Source organism: Natator depressus, chromosome 5 (assembly GCF_965152275.1).
Source record: "Natator depressus isolate rNatDep1 chromosome 5, rNatDep2.hap1, whole genome shotgun sequence".
NCBI lineage: Eukaryota > Metazoa > Chordata > Testudines > Cheloniidae > Natator > Natator depressus.
In genome coordinates this window covers 48,267,703-48,289,038 of record NC_134238.1, presented here as the reverse complement: position 1 = coordinate 48,289,038, position 21,336 = coordinate 48,267,703, and the positions used below count along the sequence as shown (strand labels likewise).

The 21,336-nt window shown below is 43.4% G+C and overlaps 1 protein-coding gene across 1 annotated transcript; it reads left to right on the top strand.

Annotated features, from left to right (window-relative positions):
• Positions 1-10,910: 10,910 nt before the first annotated feature.
• Positions 10,911-20,821, top strand: BTF3 (basic transcription factor 3). The gene is made up of 6 exons (XM_074953981.1): positions 10,911-11,038; positions 11,545-11,613; positions 15,474-15,587; positions 15,800-16,001; positions 19,605-19,661; positions 20,425-20,821. The coding sequence occupies exons 2-6, from the start codon at positions 11,545-11,547 to the stop codon at positions 20,469-20,471; spliced, it is 489 nt and encodes a 162-aa protein (XP_074810082.1). The 5' UTR covers positions 10,911-11,038; the 3' UTR covers positions 20,472-20,821.
• Positions 20,822-21,336: the final 515 nt, after the last annotated feature.

The window sequence follows — 21,336 nt, the reverse complement described above, 5'->3', positions numbered from 1 at the left end:
TATGGAAGATATCTCGCTGCTGAGGGTGAGCAGGGAATCAAGGGAGGGTCTTCTCCAAGCCTGCGGCTTCTGCCCTGGTCCCTGTGTGGCTCGCCTTTGTGCAGCAATGGTCCCCCGCCGCCTGTGATGGAAAAGTGGCATGGAAAAGTTACCGTTAATGGGGCAAGAAACAAAGCAGCTCTGCCGAGGAACCTACGGCAGTGGATTGCCCAGTATCTCCATGAGAGTTTCCTGGAGATCTCTGAGGGAGATGCCTGTAAAGTGAGGGAGTCTATCAACAGCCTGTTCCCGCCGCTCAGACTAGGCATGCAGTGGGAGACAAGCTTGCTTTCTGCAACCCTCCTGCCCCTAACAACTCGCTACAGCAATTCCCAAAATCAGATCCACTTACCAGGGGCCTCCTCTCCTGTTTGCGTTTCGCCAAGATCTGATAGCTGTGACTGGCTAGCCTCCTCTGGGGTAGAGAAGAGCTCCTGACTGCATGAATCTCTGGCCTCCAAGTCATCTTCTGCCTCTGGATCCCCTCCCCCTCTTCATCCAAGTTTTCCTCCTCCTGGCTCGGTCCAATCTTGACTGGTATGTGAGCCAACAAAGTATCCAGGGGCCTTTGCAGTGGAGGTGAGGTCACCATCAAATATTGCATCCAGCTCTTTGTAGAACCGGCAGTTTGTGGGCACAGCACGGGAGCAGCAGTTTGCCTCCCGCACCTTGTAGTAGGTGTTCCGCAGCTTCTTCACTTTTACCCTACACTGCAGTGTTTCCCAGTCACGGCCCCTTTCAATCATGCATCGTGAAATCTGTCCGTAGGTATCATAATTCTGATGGCTGGAGTGCAGCTGGGACTGGACAGCCTCCTCTCCCGAAATGCCTATGAGATCCAGCAGCTTGGCATTGCTCCAAGTGGGGGATCACCTGGTGCGTGGAGCAGGCATGGCCACCTGTAAAGATGCACTGAGACCACTGCACGTATCACCGAGCAAACAGGAAGGGGACTTTCAAATTTGCAAAGGAATGTATGGGGTGGGGATGACGGTTGGTCACCTGAGGGCAGGGCAGTAGAGTTCAAACCGATGACCAGAGAGGTAAGAACAGGCATTGTAGGACACCTCCAGGAAGCCAATGGCAGTGCTGTAATTGCCACGGTGTGTACACTGGCACAGCAGCGCTTTAGCCCCGGTGCAGAAAGCTCTATGCCTCTCATCGGGGTGGTTTTTTTAGAGTGCTACAACTGTGCAGTTTCTGTGCACTAGGTGGCTTGGCAGTGTGTACACCTCGGGAGTTACAGCACAGAAAGCTGCTTTACTGCGCAGAAACTTGCCAGTGTAGACAGGTCCAGAGTCTGAGGTAGAGTGCTGAACATATAAACACACAAGCTTGAAAGTGCTGAGCAAGATAGTGACAGTGTAGACCTGCCCTGAGCAACAATGTTGTTGTTGAAGTACTGGCAGGCCCTCTCAGAGGTCCAGAGAGGTCCGGGCCACTTCCAGCTTTTGAGGCCCCTACCCATAATAAAAATAAAAAATGACGACACATGAAAACAAGATAAGGCACCAAAAAAAAGAGTGAGACATAATTTGAATATTTTTTTATTTAACAAATGCTTTTCTAGCCTTTTTTCTGTGCAAATGCACTAATTATTGAGGAAAAATCTAGCTTTCGTGCAATGTCACAGTTGATATTAAGCGTGGTGATCCCATTCAAATGCTCTTGTCCCATAGTTGAATGGTGATAGTTCTTTACCTGCTTTAACACATTGAACGTGCGCTCACCTGAAGCCACTGATACAGGCAAACTGACAAAAATACACAACGCAATTGTGATATTAGGAAACTCCCCAGAGAGTCCAAGTTCGAGTATTTCTTGAAACAATTCCTTTGGCTTGCAATCCAATTTAAAGTTCGCAGAATATATTCATTTGAGGAAGATGATCTCATCACTGAGACCTTTTGAAATTTCTTTGTTGTACTGTTGCTGAAATTGTTCACCTGCATAAAGTAGATCTTCATTACTCAGCCTGTTGAACTGCCAAAAAACCCCAAAAAGAGTACAAATTAGTTGCAGTGACTCAAATTGACGTGTAAGACCTGACTGAATAGAGTCAATAGTGACAAGGAAGACATTGACCCTTTAATGCTGCTCGGCATCGAATTTAATAGGTAAATTGCGATTGGTGAAGAACTCAGATGAAATGCCAATATTCCGTGCTACTAATTTGGACTCAGTCAGGATCGCATCCAATTGTTCACAAATCTGTTGAATGTCATTGATAAGACTTTCAATGTTATCCCTCTCAACATCAAGTGTAGCATTGCGTGCTTCAATTACCAGATTCGTTTGGTTTCAGAGTAACAGCCGTGTTAGTCTGTATTCGCAAAAAGAAAAGGAGTACTTGTGGCACCTTAGAGACAGATTCATTTGGTGGATCATTGTAAGTAGCTTCATCCACAAAAAGGACATCAGAATGCATTCAAATTTGGACATGTGCTTCTGAATAGACTGAAATTCATTTTGAGCCTGTGCAGTGAGATTGAGAGATTCAAGCTCATTTAAAGCCTTTCTCACTGAATTCAAATGCTGCGCAACAGGTTGAACACCACCAATCTGTGCAGATCATCTAGTTTTGGACATCCCATGCAGTGAAACAGGAAGATATTGCTTCAGAATTTCCCATCTTTGTGGACTGCTACTGAAGAGATTGTACATTTGCTGAACAGTTCCAAAGTAAGTAATTGCCTCCTTACATGATTCAGCACAGTCAACACCTACAAGGTTTAGTGTGTGGTTTCCACAGCTGGAGAAAATATAGTTTGAATTATGCTCAAGCAGAACTGCTTGTACACCTTTGTACTTCCCAGCCATATTAGATCCATTGTCTTAGGCTTAACAAATGCAGACTTAAAAATCTCACTTAAAACCTTCTAGAATTGCTAATACTCAAGCAGCAATTCTTTTCCAGTTTTTCTCGTGAAATTATCAAACAAAATAAACCTTTCTTCAATTGAAAATTTTGAGCTGTCTACAATCTTAACACATCAAATAACCATAGTAATCTGTTCCTTGTGAGAACAATCCAGAGTGGCATCAACAATGATTGAAAAATACTTGGCATTTCGAATCTCATCAAGAATCGTTGTTTGTACGAATGACCCACATAGCTCAATAAACTTCTTTTGTATGCATGTGGAGAGACAATGGACTTGCATGTGCTTTTGTCTCTCTTGCAATTCTCAAACACGTTTAACATGCTCTGATAAAAGTGGGTCATATTTGCTGAGGAGCTCAACTATGCCTAGAAAGTTTCCATTTGCACGATTACCAATACGTTGACTGGAACCAAAGAAAGCCAATCCCTGCTCAGAAAGAAAAAGGATGACATTCAGGATGCGCTCGAGAAGTTTTTTCCAGTTATTAGTTTCTGTAGAGAGTTCAGTCAAGAGTAAATTCTCAACTGAACTTTCAGCTGATGCTGCCCTACTGATTTCCATGCAACATAGTTTTATTTGTGTGACGTTGAACTCTCATGTGATGGTATTCGATCTTTCAACTTCCTCCAACCTTTGTTGATGATCCATCCTGATTGATTAGAGAGAACTGATGCATTTGCAGCACTTTTGTTCAAAATGAAGCAGGGTGCACAGTACAGAGATTGTCTTTCCGTACTCCAGCATAACCAGTCTCTTGTGCAGGTCTCATCATTTGGAAAAGTTTTTGTCAGCAAACGAGTAGGGAAAGCATGATTATCAGCATTTCGTGGAATGTTACTTGGAATTTCAAAACAACTAATTTGAAGAAAAGATTACATTTGGGCAGCATTGCTCTGGTCAATAATTCCAATGTCTGTCACAGTCAAACCTGTAGTACTCATGAATTGCTCTTGCTGCGTAAGATCTACATCTTCTTGTTGCTGTTGAGTTTCTTGATCATACACAGGATATTCTGCTGCATTTGTTACTGTTGGCACATCTCCTTCTTGGCTACTGTCCTCAAGTCCAGGTATTAGCATTGAAATATCACCTGTTGCAGTTGCAGAGTTTTTATTATCTGTAGCATTGTTTGTTGGGTAAGGTGTGTTTTCCAGTGGTTTGAGAAATGAAGTTATTGGCTTTGTGCTCTTAGCTGCTGCTTCACTCCGTTGTTTTCACCATCTCTTGCTTGCACCACTTTCAAGTCTCCTCTTCATAGTGATCTATCTGGTCAATATGTAGCCTATCCACACTTGAAATATTCTGCTGTAAATAAGTAGCTTATCTACACTTGAAATCTTCTACTGTAAACATGTACGCAAATGCTGAATGGTACACGAATGCTGAAAAGACTTAAAATGAAGGAATACTAATTAAGAACACAAAATTAAACAGTCAGACAGGTTATTATCCTCATCACTGAATTAAAACTCAAGCACGCAAGGTATAACAGGCTGAGCTGAAGACAAAAGAATGACATATAGTAAACACAGACACAGATAGAGGGATAATGTCCAAACATTTCAAATATGTGTCCTCATGAAACTCACTGTACAAAACTGTCCTCCCAAATTTTCACCTTGAATCTGGCCTATAGACTATGAAAGCCCATGATGATGGCCGAGCTACCAAGCTAGGGCTCAACCAAACAACCAATCACCAATTTTAGCTATCATATGAAGATAATAATGAGGAATTCTCACACATAAATAATCCCTTAGTCAACTAGATGTAAAACTATAAAGACACTAAAATGTAACATTTCTCCACCTTTCAACATGTACTTGATCCAGCACCAGCTACTAGTAGTGGTTTGTTTATATAATCATCTGATCTGAGAGGACACGTTCATCATGGTCTAATCTTATGCCATCAGAACCGACATATTTTTATTAATATTTATGAACATTTTAAACTCTTTAATAGACAAAATCTATGTCAGTTAACAAAAAAATTATGTGTTTTACCAAATCGCATCTCTTATTTGCTTAAATTTTCAGCTCTAAGCTGAGAGAGTGTGTCACATTTTGGTCTGTCTGGGATGCGCATAAAAACAAGTTGCGAAACTTATCAAATGCCAAAAAATTAACAAGTGTCTAAATTTGAGGCCCCCTTTGAGCTTGAGGTCCAGGCCAAATGGCCCTCTCGGCCCTCCCTCTGATTGGTCCTGAGTACTGGAGGGAAATACTTAAGTGTAAAACAAAAAAAATTCTCATTTTTTAAAATTGATTCCATAATTTTATATTCATATTACTTTTCTGTAGATTTGTTAAAACAAAAATCTACATTTTGGGGCTAAGTTTTTTTTACAGTGTCCTTTTAAAACATGTCTTGTTATAACAACAAATAAAAACTGTAATTTATTCATGAAATTCCTAGTGAATAAGTCACCAAAAAGGTATCAAAGTTACAGGACAAGTTAATGTTGTAATATTATTAATGTATATAGCGCCAGAAACATACACTGAACTTTACAAAACGTAGGCCCAGATTCTGCAAAGGCTTATGTATGTGCTTACTTTTATGCATGGTGATTAGTCCCATTGAAGTCAATCATGTGAGTCCCAGTCAATCATGTGAGCTGTCCCACTTGCTTCCTCACAGTGAGCAAAGTCAAGCTCATTGCTAAGGGCAGGTCTACACTTAAAAAGCTGCAGCAGCGAAGCAGCACTAGTGCCACTGTGCTTCTGTAGTGCTTTAGTGAAGACAGTACTACGCTGACTGGAAAGCTTCTTCTGTTGGCATAGTTAATCCATTTCCATGAGAGCTGGTAGTTATGTTGACGGAAGAAGCTCTTTTGTGGACATAGCACTGTCAACACTGGGGGTTAGGCTGGTATAACTGCTTTGCTCAGGGGGTGTGGATTTTTCACACCCCTGAGTGGCATTATGCTGATGTAAGTTTATAATGTAGACCTGGTCTAAGTCTTTGCAGGATTGGGCCTTAGACTAAGAAATGGTCCCTACCACGAAGAATTTACAACATAAGGCCCTGATCCTGCAAACATTTACACACCTGAATAACTGTGCATAGGAGAGAGACAGGGTGGATGAGGTCATATCTTTTATTGAACCAACGTTTTCTGGAGGAAGGGATAAGCTTTTGAGATGATTCACTGAGCTCTTCTTCAGGTCTGGAGAAGGAAACTAGAGTGTCCAAGCTAAATACAAGGTAGGACAGATTGTTAACCTTAAATTCATACATGTGGTAGGAGACCACTTAAAATGAAGCGGTCAATTAATACCTTTGAAGTAATAGGACAACGAAGGGTTAGTAGGCAGCAAGGTGTATTACAAGTTGTTGTAATGAGCCATAAAACCAGTGTCTCTGCTAAGTCCATGGTGTTTAGCGTCCAGCAGCGTTATGAATTTAAGTTTCCAGGCTCACCTTTCAAAGGTGTTGTGCAGGTTTCCTTTGAGGATGAGGACTGAGAGGTCAGATATACAGTGATCACTTTGTGAAAAGTGTTTGCCCACAGGTGACAAAGTGTTTTTGTCTTTTATAATTTTTCTGTGTGAGTTCATTCAAGACCATAGTGCTTGTCTTGTTTCACCCACATAGTTGTTGCTGAGGCATTCGATGAACTGGATGAGCTACACCACATGTTGTAATAGGCATGTGTAGGACCCATGGATCTTAAAAGGTGGTATTTTGAAGTAGTGATCAATGTAGCAGTGGAGATGTATTTTCAGGTTTTACATCTGTTGTTCTGGCAGTTGTGTTGAGTTAGTGTTCTGGTGTTGATCTGAGTTGGTGTGTCCCAGTCTGTAGGGAGCTTGCTTCTGATGAGTTTAGAAAGGCCGGGGGGTTGTTTGAAGGACAGAAGAGGTGGTTTGGGAAAGATTTCTTTCAGGATGTGGTCCCCATCAGGCATGGGTTGTATTTGTTTGATGATACCTGTATGGGTTCTAGTATGTAGGTGACAACTAAAGTGTGCAATGTGTTTGCTCTTTCCGGTATTGAAACAGATTTTTGGGGTATTTGGGTGTCCCATTCCACACATAAGTGTTCTCAGTGTGGAGTTTTGTGTATAATCATTTGCAGGATCAAGATCCAGTTCAGACAATACCAAAATGCAGGGCAACAGTCCAGGTAAAGGAGGGTGTGAAGAATCATTGATGAAAACACTAATGTAGGGAAGATTATTGGAGATGACCACAGAGGGTTTGTTAGACGGGAAACTGTTCTAAGTGTAGGGTATAACATGAAAGAAGGTGTGAAGCCAAAGTAAGTCTTGATGTGAGAGGAGTAAGATAGAAAGGGGAAGAGTAACAGAAGATAAGAACAGAGATGTAGGCAGGATTGAGATTATATAGGACCTTGAAAGAAAATCCAAGGAGCCTGAATTATATACTGTGAAATACAGGCAGGCAATTAAGAGAGTGAAGGGAAGGATGATTTGATAGAAGGAAGGTTGGAGGAGAATGATTTTAGCAGTGGTATCTGGGGATAAAATGAAAGAGATACTGGGAATGAGGGGCGATCAACAGGTTATCTCAAGTGCTTATATACAAATGCACAAAGCCTTGGAAACAAGCAGGGAGAACTGGAGGTCCTGGTGATGTCAAGGAACTATGACGTGATTGGAATAACAGAGACTTGGTGGGATAACTCACATGACTGGAGTACAGTCATGGATGGTTATAAACTGTTCAGGAAGGACAGGCAGGGCAGAAAAGGTGGGGGAGTAGCACTGTATGTAAGGGAGCAGTATGACTGCTCAGAGCTCCGGTACGAAACTGTGGAAAAACCTGAGTGTCTCTGGATTAAGTTTAGAAGTGTGTGCAACAAGAGTGATGTAGTGGTGGGAGTCTGCTATAGACCACCGGACCAGGGGGATGAGGTGGATGAGGCTTTCTTCCGGCAACTCACGGAAGCTACTAGATCGCATGCCCTGATTCTCATGGGTGACTTTAATTTTCCTGATATCTGCTGGGAGAGCAATACAGCGGTGCATAGACAATCCAGGAAGTTTTTGGAAAGCGTAGGGGACAATTTCCTGGCGCAAGTGCTAGGGGAGCCAACTAGGGGGGGCGCTTTTCTTGACCTGCTGCTCACAAACCGGGTAGAATTAGTGGGGGAAGCAAAAGTGGATGGGAATCTGGGAGGCAGTGACCATGAGTTGGTTGAGTTCAGGATCCTGACGCAGGGAAGAAAGGTAAGCAGCAGGATACGGACCCTGGACTTCAGGAAAGCAGACTTCGACTCCCTCAGGGAACGGATGGGTAGGATCCCCTGGGGGACTATCATGAAGGGGAAGGGAGTCCAGGAGAGCTGGCTGTATTTCAAGGAATCCCTGTTGAGGTTACAGGGACAAACCATCCCGATGAGTCGAAAGAATAGTAAACATGGCAAGCGACCAGCTTGGCTTAATGGTGAAATCCTAGCGGATCTTAAACATAAAAAAGAAGCTTACAAGAAGTGGAAGGTTGGACATATGACCAGGGAAGAGTATAAAAATATTGCTCGGGCATGTAGGAAAGATATAAGGAGGGCCAAATCGCACCTGGAGCTGCAGCTAGCAAGAGATGTCAAGAGTAACAAGAAGGGTTTCTTCAGGTATGTTGGCAACAAGAAGAAAGCCAAGGAAAGTGTGGGCCCCTTACTGAATGAGGGAGGCAACCTAGTGACAGAGGATGTGGAAAAAGCTAATGTACTCAATGCTTTTTTTGCCTCTGTTTTCACTAACAAGGTCAGCTCCCAGACTGCTGCGCTGGGCATCACAGAATGGGGAAGAGATGGCCAGCCCTCTGTGGAGATAGAGGTGGTTAGGGACTATTTAGAAAAGCTGGACGTGCACAAGTCCATGGGGCCGGACGAGTTACATCCGAGAGTGCTGAAGGAATTGGCGGCTGTGATTGCAGAGCCCTTGGCCATTATCTTTGAAAACTCGTGGCGAACGGGGGAAGTCCCGGATGACTGGAAAAAGGCTAATGTAGTGCCAATCTTTAAAAAAGGGAAGGAGGAGGATCCTGGGAACTACAGGCCAGTCAGCCTCACCTCAGTCCCTGGAAAAATCATGGAGCAGGTCCTCAAAGAATCAATCCTGAAGCACTTACATGAGAGGAAAGTGATCAGGAACAGTCAGCATGGATTCACCAAGGGAAGGTCATGCCTGACTAATCTAATCGCCTTTTATGATGAGATTACTGGTTCTGTGGATGAAGGGAAAGCAGTGGATGTATTGTTTCTTGACTTTAGCAAAGCTTTTGACACGGTCTCCCACAGTATTCTTGTCAGCAAGTTAAGGAAGTATGGGCTAGATGAATGCACTATAAGGTGGGTAGAAAGCTGGCTAGATTGTCGGGCTCAACGGGTAGTGATAAATGGCTCCATGTCTAGTTGGCAGCTGGTGTCAAGTGGAGTGCCCCAGGGGTCGGTCCTGGGGCCGGTTTTGTTCAATATCTTCATAAATGATCTGGAGGATGGTGTGGATTGCACTCTCAGCAAATTTGCAGATGATACTAAACTGGGAGGAGTGGTAGATACGCTGGAGGGGAGGGATAGGATACAGAAGGACCTAGACAAATTGGAGGATTGGGCCAAAAGAAATCTGATGAGGTTCAATAAGGATAAGTGCAGGGTCCTGCACTTAGGATGGAAGAATCCAATGCACCGCTACAGACTAGGGACCGAATGGCTAGGCAGCAGTTCTGCGGAAAAGGACCTAGGGGTGACAGTGGACGAGAAGCTGGATATGAGTCAACAGTGTGCCCTTGTTGCCAAGAAGGCCAATGGCATTTTGGGATGTATAAGTAGGGGCATAGCGAGCAGATCGAGGGATGTGATCGTTCCCCTCTATTCGACACTGGTGAGGCCTCATCTGGAGTACTGTGTCCAGTTTTGGGCCCCACACTACAAGAAGGATGTGGATAAATTGGAGAGAGTCCAGCGAAGGGCAACAAAAATGATTAGGGGTCTAGAGCACATGACTTATGAAGAGAGGCTGAGGGAGCTGGGATTGTTTAGTCTGCAGAAGAGAAGAATGAGGGGGGATTTGTTAGCTGCTTTCAACTACCTGAAAGGGGGTTCCAAAGAGGATGGCTCTAGACTGTTCGCAATGGTAGCAGATGACAGAACGAGGAGTAATGGTCTCAAGTTGCAATGGGGGAGGTTTAGATTGGATATTAGGAAAAACTTTTTCACTAAGAGGGTGGTGAAACACTGGAATGCGTTACCTAGGGAGGTGGTAGAATCTCCTTCCTTAGAGGTTTTTAAGGTCAGGCTTGACAAAGCCCTGGCTGGGATGATTTAACTGGGAATTGGTCCTGCTTCGAGCAGGGGGTTGGACTAGATGACCTTCTGGGGTCCCTTCCAACCCTGATATTCTATGATTCTATGAGATTAGAAAATAACACGCACAGAGGCCAGAGGAATAGAGGTTACAGTAATACAGGCAAGAAGTGATGAAGACAACAACAAGGTTTTAGCGATGTAACTAGGAAGGCACGGCCAGAGTTTAGCTGTATTCTAGCAGAGAGAAGAGCAGGGTTTAGGGAGATGCAGAAGGAAGCCCACGCGCGTGCCCAGAGACAGAGCCGCCGTTCTCCTGCAATCCCGATTCCAGCAGCTGGGAAGGCAAAACTCAGACCAAAGGCGCCCTAGTTTCGCGCCGCGGCGGCCGCGCCGGCGACGGCAGGCACCTGACAAAGGTGCCCAGCAGAGAAAGGGTTTCTCAGGACGCTTAGTCCAGCACCCCGCGCCATCTCTGGGGCTGTGAGGGGGACGCTCTCTAGGCCCCAACCCCAGCTGCTTTCGGGCCCCCTGCAAGAGGCCCAGGCTCCACCCGCCCCACCTGTGTGACGGTCTCCGCGCTGGCTGGCCCGAGGCCCCATTGGAGGGGCTCACGCCCGCGGTGTCACCCTCCCCTGGCGCGGGGAGCACCCGCCGAGCTCCTGGGCTGACGGCTGAGGTAAGAGGAGCGCGCGCGCGACGTTAGGTGTAGTCGACGCGTCGCGTCGCCCCGCCCACCCCCAGCTCCTTCCTTCCGGCCACCATCTTGCACCCCTCCGCGTGTGTGCGCTCCGATCCGCGCTCCCTGCCCTGCCAGGATAGTGCCGCTTCCACCCGGGAAGGTACAAAGGGGCCTGCGGCCCGCTGGGGGAGCGGGGTTCCTGGGGAGGGTACTCGGTGGAGCGCCGCCAGGCCCGGGCATGTGAGTCGGGGGAGACACCGGTGGGTTAGGCCGCGCGGGGCCCTGTAGTTGCGGCGCGATAAGCCGCGGCGCGGGCGCGGCCCTGCTGCTGGGGAAGGGCCGGGATGCGGCTGTGGGAGTTACTCGGGGCTGAGTAAATTCTCCCCCCTCTCCAGAGAGAGGCCTCGAGCCCTTGAATCCGCTGCCTGGTTTCGCCTCCTGCTTCCCCATCCCGTCGCCGGGATGCGGCTGGTGTCCGCCGAGCGGCCTTGCTCCCTGACTGCTCGCCCCGGTACGAAGTCTGGGGTGGAGGGGGGGCAAGGGAGGCCTCCCCTTGCCCCGGAGATGGCCGGGGCCTCCGCTGCATTGCAGACGCTGCCCGCCGCGGGGCTGACCTCCCCAGCGAGCAGAGCCGTGTCCATAGTGTCTACTGTCCTTCCTTTTTAGATGAAAGAAACAATCATGAATCAAGAAAAACTAGCCAAACTCCAGGCTCAAGTGCGCATTGGGGGAAAGGTAAGGCGCAGCTGCTCCATGCAGATGGGCCCAAAGCGTACATGGAACTTTAAATCTATCTAAACTTACTGTTTTATCTTGGCGAGGTATGGATGTTTCTGTACTGTTTCTACTAGTAATATGAAAAGGAGTACTTGTGGCACCTTAGAGACTAACCAATTTATTTGAGCATGAGCTTTCGTGAGCTACAGCTCACTTCATCGGATGCATACTGTGGAAACTGCAGAAGACATTATACACAGAGACCATGAAACAATACCTCCTCCCACCCCACTCTCCTGCTGGTAATAGCTTATCTAAAGTGATCACTCTCCTTACAATGTGTATGATGATCAAGTTGGGCCATTTCCAGCACAAATACAGGTTTTCTCACACTCCTCCCCTCCCCACCCCTCCCCCCTGAAACTCACTCTCCTGCTACCAGCATTCAGTTTAGGCATTGGGGTTATATATATATATATATATATATATATATATATATATATATATATGTGTGTGTGTAAAAATATATATATAAATAAATAAAATATTCATTCAGTTTAGGCATTGGGGTTTTCATAAAAATAAACCAAAATTACATTTATGAAACTAGATACCATATTTTGTTCCCAACAAGATTAATTGCCCATATGTATGGTTGAGTTTTCTGACTGACTAGGTTTTTCTGTATTCGCAAAAAGAAAAGGAGTACTTGTGGCACCTTAGAGACTAACCAATTTATTTGAGCATAATATGTGTCCCGTATCAGTTGTATTGAATAGGTAAGCTACTTTGGTTCTGTGTCTTACTGCGAGAACTGATACCACCAGTACCAGAACTAGTGCCTTGTTTAGATGTTAGTGATGTCATCAACTCTTGCAGGGGAAATGGTTTCTGAATTCATGTGTTGACTGGATGAAAACCTTTCAATTAGCCTTTGAAATAGGCCTTTATGTATAGCTGTTAACTACTTAAGCTTGGTTTATTTTAAATCATTTCAGTAATGTTAAGGGAATTTTTCAAGAAAAAACTACTGCATATTACCTTTGCTGAGATATGCAGTTCTTGTGCGCACATAGTATGAAAACGAGAAGTGGTGGAGGGAACCTGTTGAAGACTCTCTGCTGTACCCACCCTTGAGGGAACAGATCTGTAGAGTTTTCTTTAAAGGCAAACTTTGTCTTGTGGTTTTTTGTTTTGAAGGAAGGGGGCTATAAAATTGCTGCAGAACCAAGAAATAAAAAAATTCAGATTGTGGTCTCTCTCTAAATGCAGATTATAGTGAACTAAACATGATTTTTCTGCATGAAAGCATTTAAGTAGCACAGTCATTACATAAATCTGGTTTATAAAGCATGTAGAAATGCTTTCAGCCACAAATTGCTGCCTCATGTTAATGCGGCTTGTGTGTGGTTACATACCTAGTCTAGATAAACCTGCTATGACAATGCTGGCTATAGACGTTTTTATTCTAGTCACGTACATGTGCACACCTAGTTTGTTCCAGATTATAACTTGCTCATTGTAGTGTTGATAAGCAACAAAACTGGGTGTGTTTGTAGGCATACTAGCTGCTTTGTGAATATAACTGAAAACAGTGGAGTTTAATATGTTAGAGATGCTATAGTTCAGTCTCAAATTGGCATGGGAGAATTGGAGCAGAGGTAGTACCTGAATCTGCTATTTTTAAAATACACTGGATTTGATGGTGTCTAATACTATCAGAAGTACTTTATTGCAGCATTGCGAAATAATACTCGTCCACTCATTAGGTATAAGTACTATTTTATTCATGGGGAAAACTTAGTTTTGCTATAGAGAGTCCTGTGGCACCTTATAGACTAACGGACGTATTGGAGCATAAGCTTTCGTGGGTGAATACCTGCTTCGTCGGATGTTTGCTGCTTTTACAGATCCAGACTAACATGGCTACCCCTCTGATACTTAGTTTTGCTAATCATGCAAAGAATAGAATGTGCCTAGTATAGAAAATTTTCAAGGCTGTTTTGTAAGACTTCTTTGTTAGTGAATTGCTCCATATCTAGCTTTAGCAAAATTTCTTTCTATTCATTTGGGTGGAGTTTCAGGATTATTATGCCACTTGACGATACTATTATAATTTGCAGTTTTTGCCTAAAATGTAGTCATTGCCATTTAGCAAGGACACTTCACCCTTTTTTTCTTTTTTTTTTTTTTTTTTAATTTTAGGGCAGGGTTGGCCAGATGTATTTCTCAGTATTCCATACATAGTCTGCAGCAGCCACTCATCTTTAGTACATAGGTGGAACCCCAGGAATTGTGCATGTCTCAGCAAGATCAGGGTGGATTTAGTGTCCGAGACCTGTAATCTTTACAGGCTTCAATTCTGTAAAGATGAAAGCAGCTGCTATCCACTTAATGGAAATTAACTGAGTTTCAGATGGCAGACAACTCTAGCATAAAGACCTAAATCAATCCAAATGCATTTGACACCTATTCTAACCTATTGTGAATTGGTAGGTTGGCAGGTGTCTCTGCAGACACCTGCAAAAAAAACTGTCAGTTTCATGCAAGGCATGACTTTCTAGACCTATTAAAAAGCCCTTTGTTCTGAAATATTAATGTAGTCCTGACAGGCTGATGAAAGCTCCTTTTGGATCACTCCTTACATGAAAGGTCACCGTTCTGGTTGCAGTGACTTTCAAATTGCTGAGTGAGCTGGGTTCAGGCTCTAGGCAGGCAAAGCATTTCAGGCTGAGATTCCTTTCCAGTTTGGTGGTAGAGTTTCACCTTAATTGGGGCTACTACTGTTCTTCCTATACTAGCCTACCTATCCTGAGGGGCCTTTCTCCACACACAACTTTAAAAAAGGGGCTGGGGTTTTTGCTTCGATTGGATTAAAGCCCATAATGTCCACCCAAATTTTTCTTTACAGCAATTCCCACTGATCGGTACTGTCTGAGGGAACTATGTCTAAATGGATGTGAAACCATTTCTTATTGTTTCGACCTGGTTGGCCTGAAGCTGGAGTAGCAGGGTTTGGGACAGCAGACTCAGGGAGGAAAAGGAATGAGGTTAATAGAGCCATGAGCTTTTGCACTCTTTAGTTCAGGGGATGCTGAAATCTTGTAAATAGTAGAAGCCATTAAGTAGCAATGCTGCTCTTTGACATGGAGAAGAGCACTCTTCACTGCCAAATAACTGCACCAAATCACAAATCTAGGGCTCTTTGGTTGTGGGGAGTTGGCCCTCAACAAGGGTAGAACTCATCTCTTGGAGACTTCTGCTTTGTAAATGGGTATGACCTAGAACTCAGTTCAGTAGTACCTTTAATGACATGCAAAATATGAGTTGCCAAATCAGAAAAGACTGATCCCAATCTCTGTCAGACATAGGTAACATCTGCTTGGGGCAAAGTTTCTCTGTGTTTGAGTGACAAATTCCTATGTAATGCTGTAGCGTGTCTTATTCTTGGGATTCTGTACAGTATTGCCTCATTTCTTTTTGATGAGTAGTCTTTGATTCCTGATAACTTGAGGAAATCATTCTTGTACCCTCCTTTATTTAAAATCTTATTACGGAGAATTTCCTTTAATTTTAAGTTTATAAAAGTATCAGTTTGGATATAATTTAAGAAACCTAGAAAGGTTTCCATTCTCCTTTCCAGAAATGGTTTGCTTGGAAAGCAGATTTGATACTCTCCATAAAGTATACTTGGCAAATCTTTAAAGTGTGCTAAGATGGGATGTTTGTTTGAAATCTTTAGTCCTTGATGTTGACAGATGTCAAATTTACCAGTTCTTCCTTCTTGATGCTATCATCATCCCCTGTGAGTAATGTGTGAAATAAGAGTTCTTTAATTTGAGAACTGCTGTAATATAACATATGTTCTTTCCACAAAGGGAACTGCCCGCAGAAAGAAGAAGGTTGTCCACAGAACAGCTACAGCAGATGACAAGAAACTTCAGTTCTCCTTAAAGAAACTGGGAGTCAACAACATTTCTGGTATTGAAGAGGTAACTGCTTTATTAAAAAAACCAAAACCCTAAAAAAAAACCTAGTTTTGTGAAGTTTGTTTATATTTACTTCTGAGTATACTCTTGAACTGTTAGAAATGTTGCAAGTAAGTCTTGAGCTTGAACAAGGCTTAGTTGTTCAAGTTTTCTATTGAAATGAAATCGTAGTCCAAAATGTGACTGTCTTAATATGATTTTACTTTTTCTTGCAGGTAAATATGTTTACCAACCAGGGAACAGTCATCCACTTCAACAACCCTAAAGTTCAGGCATCTCTGGCTGCTAACACTTTCACTATCACAGGCCATGCTGAGACAAAGCAGCTGACGGAAATGCTTCCCAGCATCTTAAACCAGCTTGGAGCGGACAGTCTGACTAGCTTGAGGAGATTGGCAGAGGCTCTACCCAAGCAACGTAAGTTGTAACCTCAACATACTTTTTCAGCAGATTTATACAGTTTATTTGTATCTCAGCAGTGAACTCCAGAAGTAAAAATTCAATGTTCCACCCATATGCTAATAAATGTAATCTAAAAAGAAACTTAATTCTCGGATCCCGTTCACAGATTTGTTTCCAACATGATATATAGCGAAATATAAGAAACTGGCACATATCCCTTAACCTGCATGTAGTTTCTCAAATACCAAGAAATTGGAAGCAAAGTAATTAGTGTGTATTTTACTCATCTAGGGCAGCTTGCTTAATTTGAGCACACATCTATTAAAATAGGTTAGCACATTTTTATCTGGAAAACTTATTAATTTACATTTATCTCTTAAAGTAGCCTGGGCTTTGTTTTTCCTCTTGAACTGGCCCTGTTCACTTGCACAGAATTTCAGGAGGGGATTTAGAGGCACTAAGGAGCTCTGATGTCATGCTCCCCCTCTGGTTTAGCAAAGGTAAGTCTGCCTGGCGAGACAATGAAGCTGTATCAGGGAGTTCCTAGAGTTGGTGTGGGGATGGAGAGAGATTATCAAGGCTTCCACCTCCAAATTCCTAGGTAAATGAGAAAAGGGGAGCAAGACAGCTCCCACCAGCAGCAAAAGCAGTCATCACCCTGTAGTCTTGGATTAACACAGGTAGGGGCTGAGATCGGTACCATCAATGCCATATGCCTGAATTGTAAAGAGGAGGTAAGTAGAGATGAGGGTGGGTCCTCTCATCCTAGAAAGGTGCTTCTGCTACGGAGCAGGGTTTGGAGGAGAGGGAATTGGCGGAATATGGCTAGTTTTACTGTCACTGGGCATCTCCCACTGCCTGCAGATGGGGGTTTCCTGGTCTTGCTCTTCTCTTCCAGGCTGAACTTTTGAAATACCCCTGGAGGGGAATTGCAAACTGTCTGCCCAAGCTTATCCTCGCCCCTTCAGAGGATGAAGCCTTTGCAAGCAGTTGGGACGATAGCCAGTTTCCAACAATAGTGAGCCTGGCTGAAGCTTTCCCTGTTCCAGTTCACACTCCTCAGAATCTAAGGCATTTGTTTGGGGGCAGGGGGAGAACGTTGCTTGTACAGTCCTCTGGCCTCACCTGCTGCTTTTATATCTGTGGTCAGGTAGTGAATGGCTTGGGTGTTGTGTACGCTGCAATTAAAAACCTGTGGCTGGCCCGTGCCAACTGACTTGGGCTAAGGGGTTCAGATTAAGGGGCTATTCAGTTGCAGTGTAGGTGCTCTGGCTGGAACCCAGGCGCTGGGACCCTGCAAGGGGGGAGGGTCCTAGAGTTCAGGCTGCAGCCTGACACTGAACGTCTACACTGCAGTTAAACAGCCCCTTAGCCCGAGCCCTGTGAGCCTGGGTCAGCTGGCACAGGCCAGCCATGAGTGTCTAATTGCAGTGTAGACATATCAAGTCTCCTCCAACATGGCCCTTTTCTGGGTAGGGGAGGCGTAATTGTCTGTCCTATGGACAGGGGAGGGTGGTGGGTCTCCTGCTGTTTTCTGCTGTTAGTTCAGATGTGGATGAGGAGGTTGCTCAATCCCCTCTGATAGTCTAGAGCAGTGTTCCCTAAACTTGGGCCGCTGCTTGTTCAGGGAAAGCCCCTGGCGGGCTGGGCTGGTTTGTTTACCTGCTGTGTCTGCAGGTTTGGCCGATCCTCGGCCCGCACTGCTTCCCGCAGCCCCCATTGGCCCGCAGTGGCGAACCGCAGCCAGTGGGAGCTGCGATCAGCTCAACCTGTGGATGCGGCAGGTAAACAAACCGTCCTGGCCCACCAGGGGCTTTCCCTGAACAAGCGGTGTCCTAAGTTTGGGAAACACTGGTCTAGAGGGTTCTTTATGCTTCCCCATGGCCCAGAGGAATCTGCAGAACATCTTTAGCAGCTGGGCAACCTGTTCCTGTCTCGCCAGGAGTTCAGGTCCCTCCTGTCATCCTTTTAGGTTTCCTCAGGACAGCAGCAGGAAGATTCCTTGTACTCCTAAATCCTCAAAAATAAAAGGACCCCTTGACACTATAATGGACCCTGACTGTTTTATATGACCCAGTGCTAATCTTGGATACACCAGAACTTTAAAGTTCTTTAATATTAAAAAAGTTTAAAATGTTACTTTGAGTCAGTAAAACACTTCAACTTTGAATTGATAAACAGTTGCTTAAAATCCACCATGCAATATTGCTTATTGGATTTGGGAATCTGTAATTGTTGAAAAGTGAATTGCTCATGCTGTTTTATTAAAACTGCTCAATTTATGACTGAAATAGCTGATTTCCTCCAATTTATTGGCTAAGCTTTTGGAGGCCTTACAGTTGGAGTCTCTCTGTAGAGTGCTAGCTTTTTTGAGTGCTGCATCTGATCAGAATGGGGGATTTGGTATGTGGAGGGGAAGGGGGCAGAATGGGGGATGCTGGAATAAGTGGAGGTGGGGAAGGGAGAAATAGAAGTGTACACAAGAGCCCCTGTCGTAGGGGGAGAATGGGGAGGAGTGAACAAGGGGCACAGAGCTGCCAGAATATGGGACTCTGGTGTGGGATGAGGGGGGTGGGTAATAGGGGGCATAGAGACCCTAGCAGGGGGGAGATTAGGGTGAGTTGCAGGGAGTCGCTGAAAAATAAGGGGGTGGGGGAGTGTGGTACAGAGGGAGCTTGTGATTGGAAATGGGTGGATGCAAGGAGCCCCTCTGTGTGTGACTAAGCTCAGCTGATGTAAGCTACGAAGTTTGACTCCTTAGTAGCCTGTTTTTAATACTGATTTAAGATTGATTTTTTTTTTTTTTGACCTGTCAAGCCCCAAATGGGTTTTTCCCCTCATCTTGGGGTGGAGTACTTGAGTAAACAACCTCCTTTCTGGTTTAAATAGCAGAAGGCTTGTGGTGCAGGATGTTCTTGGTATTTGGTTGGGAGGCAGGGGCTCGAATTTACTTCCCACCTACTGTTTTGGTTCCCCAGAGCCAGGATTTAGTGACTTCAGAGATCTGCTGCAAAGTCACACTGTCCCAGACTTTTCATGGGAAGGATTGATTGGTGGGGTCATTACTAGAAATTTGAATTGGGAAGACTGAATACCTTAAAAACACTCCCTTCTTTTATGATCTCCAGGGTAAGCGCAATTAGGCATTCTGTAGCTTATTGTTTAGAGTCTGGGATAGACCAAGAAGAAATGAATTATCAGTAGATCAAGATGCTATTTTAATCTGAGTAAAATCCCAGCATTTGAATTTGCAGATGAAAATGATTATTCATACAAGGCACTTAATTTGCAGTGTTGATTGAAATAAGCTTACATTGCTGTAATAAGTTGACCAGTAAAATAGTTGTAGCATGTGTCCTCTTGTTTCCTTGATGTGCTGGTTGTCTTCTGATGAGACATAATGAAATAGCCAAAAGAATATATATACTCCTAGCTGGATCTTATTTCACAATTATGTAATAAACTTGCATCACAGCCACTTCCCCTGCTGAAAATGTATTTCAAGTTAACATCAAACTTCAGTTTTGGCTTTATTCCAAAAAAATTAAGTTTGTAACTTGAGATTTTTACAAATAAACTTAGCATTTAAAATGAACGTTACATTATTTGTGATTACAGCTGTGGATGGAAAAGCACCACTTGCTACTGGAGAGGATGATGATGATGAAGTTCCAGGTAAGAACAAACATAAAATAGAAACAGGTGAAAGGACCTACTGTCCAACAAAATACATACATAATGTAGAATTGAGGCCAAGAATTTAGTAGGATTAAAAAAAGGATTAGGTGTTTGACAATGAACATCACACACATGAAATAGAATTGGGCGGGGGGGGGGGAGATGGAGAAATGGTAAGGGGATTAGTCAGCCACTAACTGTTAAACTTCCCTATGGGCAAGTTATTCCATGGTGGACAACTATGAAATTTTTTACATCTTCCTCTGAAGTATCTGGTACTGGCTGCTGTCAGGGTATGAGACTAGATGGGCCTATAGCTTCATCCAGTATTTTAGCTATTTTGTAGGAATAATAGTATCTGCAGTTTTTAATGTTGCTAGGCTAAAAATGATGATGCTATCAATGTGTGTCCATCAAGGAATTGGCCTAATACACATCACGAGGGTACGGAAGAAACCTCCCCTCCCCTTCCCTCTCCACTTCCCACCATACAAGTGTGTTATAGCACAGATAAGTGTTCTATCTGGCATTTGTTGTTGTTGAAGACAGGATTCATAAGATACTAGTGGTTCATCTACACCTGTCTTAATGTGGCATTTATATTTTTATGTAGAAATTGTTTGTAAATGCTAAAGCCATTACATCTCATAATTAAAATATTATGTTGACTTTAAGAAAATCTTGTCCGAATTGATATATTTGGTAAGGTGAAAAAGGTACTGAGGCTTTGGTTTCAATGTGTACTTTTCTTTCTTTCTAGATCTTGTTGAAAATTTTGATGAAGCTTCAAAGAATGAGGCAAACTGAACTAAATGTCACTTTCTGAATAAAATTAAAAACTTGAAAAAAGCTACATGAGCTGCTATTTTATATTGTGACTTTTTATTTGTAATTTTTTGTATTATGTTTACTGATCTGATAGTCTAAAATCTGTAATATTTGGAAACTCCTTGAACATTGCAGCTCTTTTCTGTTATTGCTCGTACACAACATTATCTTTGCAGCCTGTTTGAACTGAACAAACCTAAAAATTAGTATAAAATCAAATTGCTAACAAAATCTTTGCCTATACAGTTAATTTTCTGAATAACTTGTATACAAGCAAAAACCTGGCGTTAGTGAATTTTGGCATATAATAAAAGATGTAAAATTGAAAACTTGTTTAGTGTGGCTTTTATTAGGGAAAAAAAGTATTAATTGGGAAATAGTCTGGCCTAAATGTTGAATAATCATATTCCTAGAAGATTTTGCTTCTCTGCAAAGCATCTTTCAATTGCCATGTCACAGAACAATGCTGCTTAAAGTTTTAGTTCTAGAGTTGATTGTCATACGTTTGAAATGCTCATGATTAAGCAGTGAAGCTTCCTGATAGTTGTAGCCCAGTACAATACCTGTTGAGTTTCAGGTGTTTTTTTTTCTTTTGACCCAACTGAGTTTGATCAAAATTTCTTCTGCACTCTGGTATTGCTTTGGGCTCAGATTGATAGAAATCCATATTATTGGTCTGTAATAAAACTAAGGTTTGCAGATAACTTGGGGAAACTAGATATTAATGTCAAGTCTTGTGTTCAGAAATTAGATACATGGAGCAACCCCATCCAGTGGATTATAGCAAAATTATTTTATTACTAAAATTGTCCCAGTATCAATTTTCACTTAACCAAGCACTATA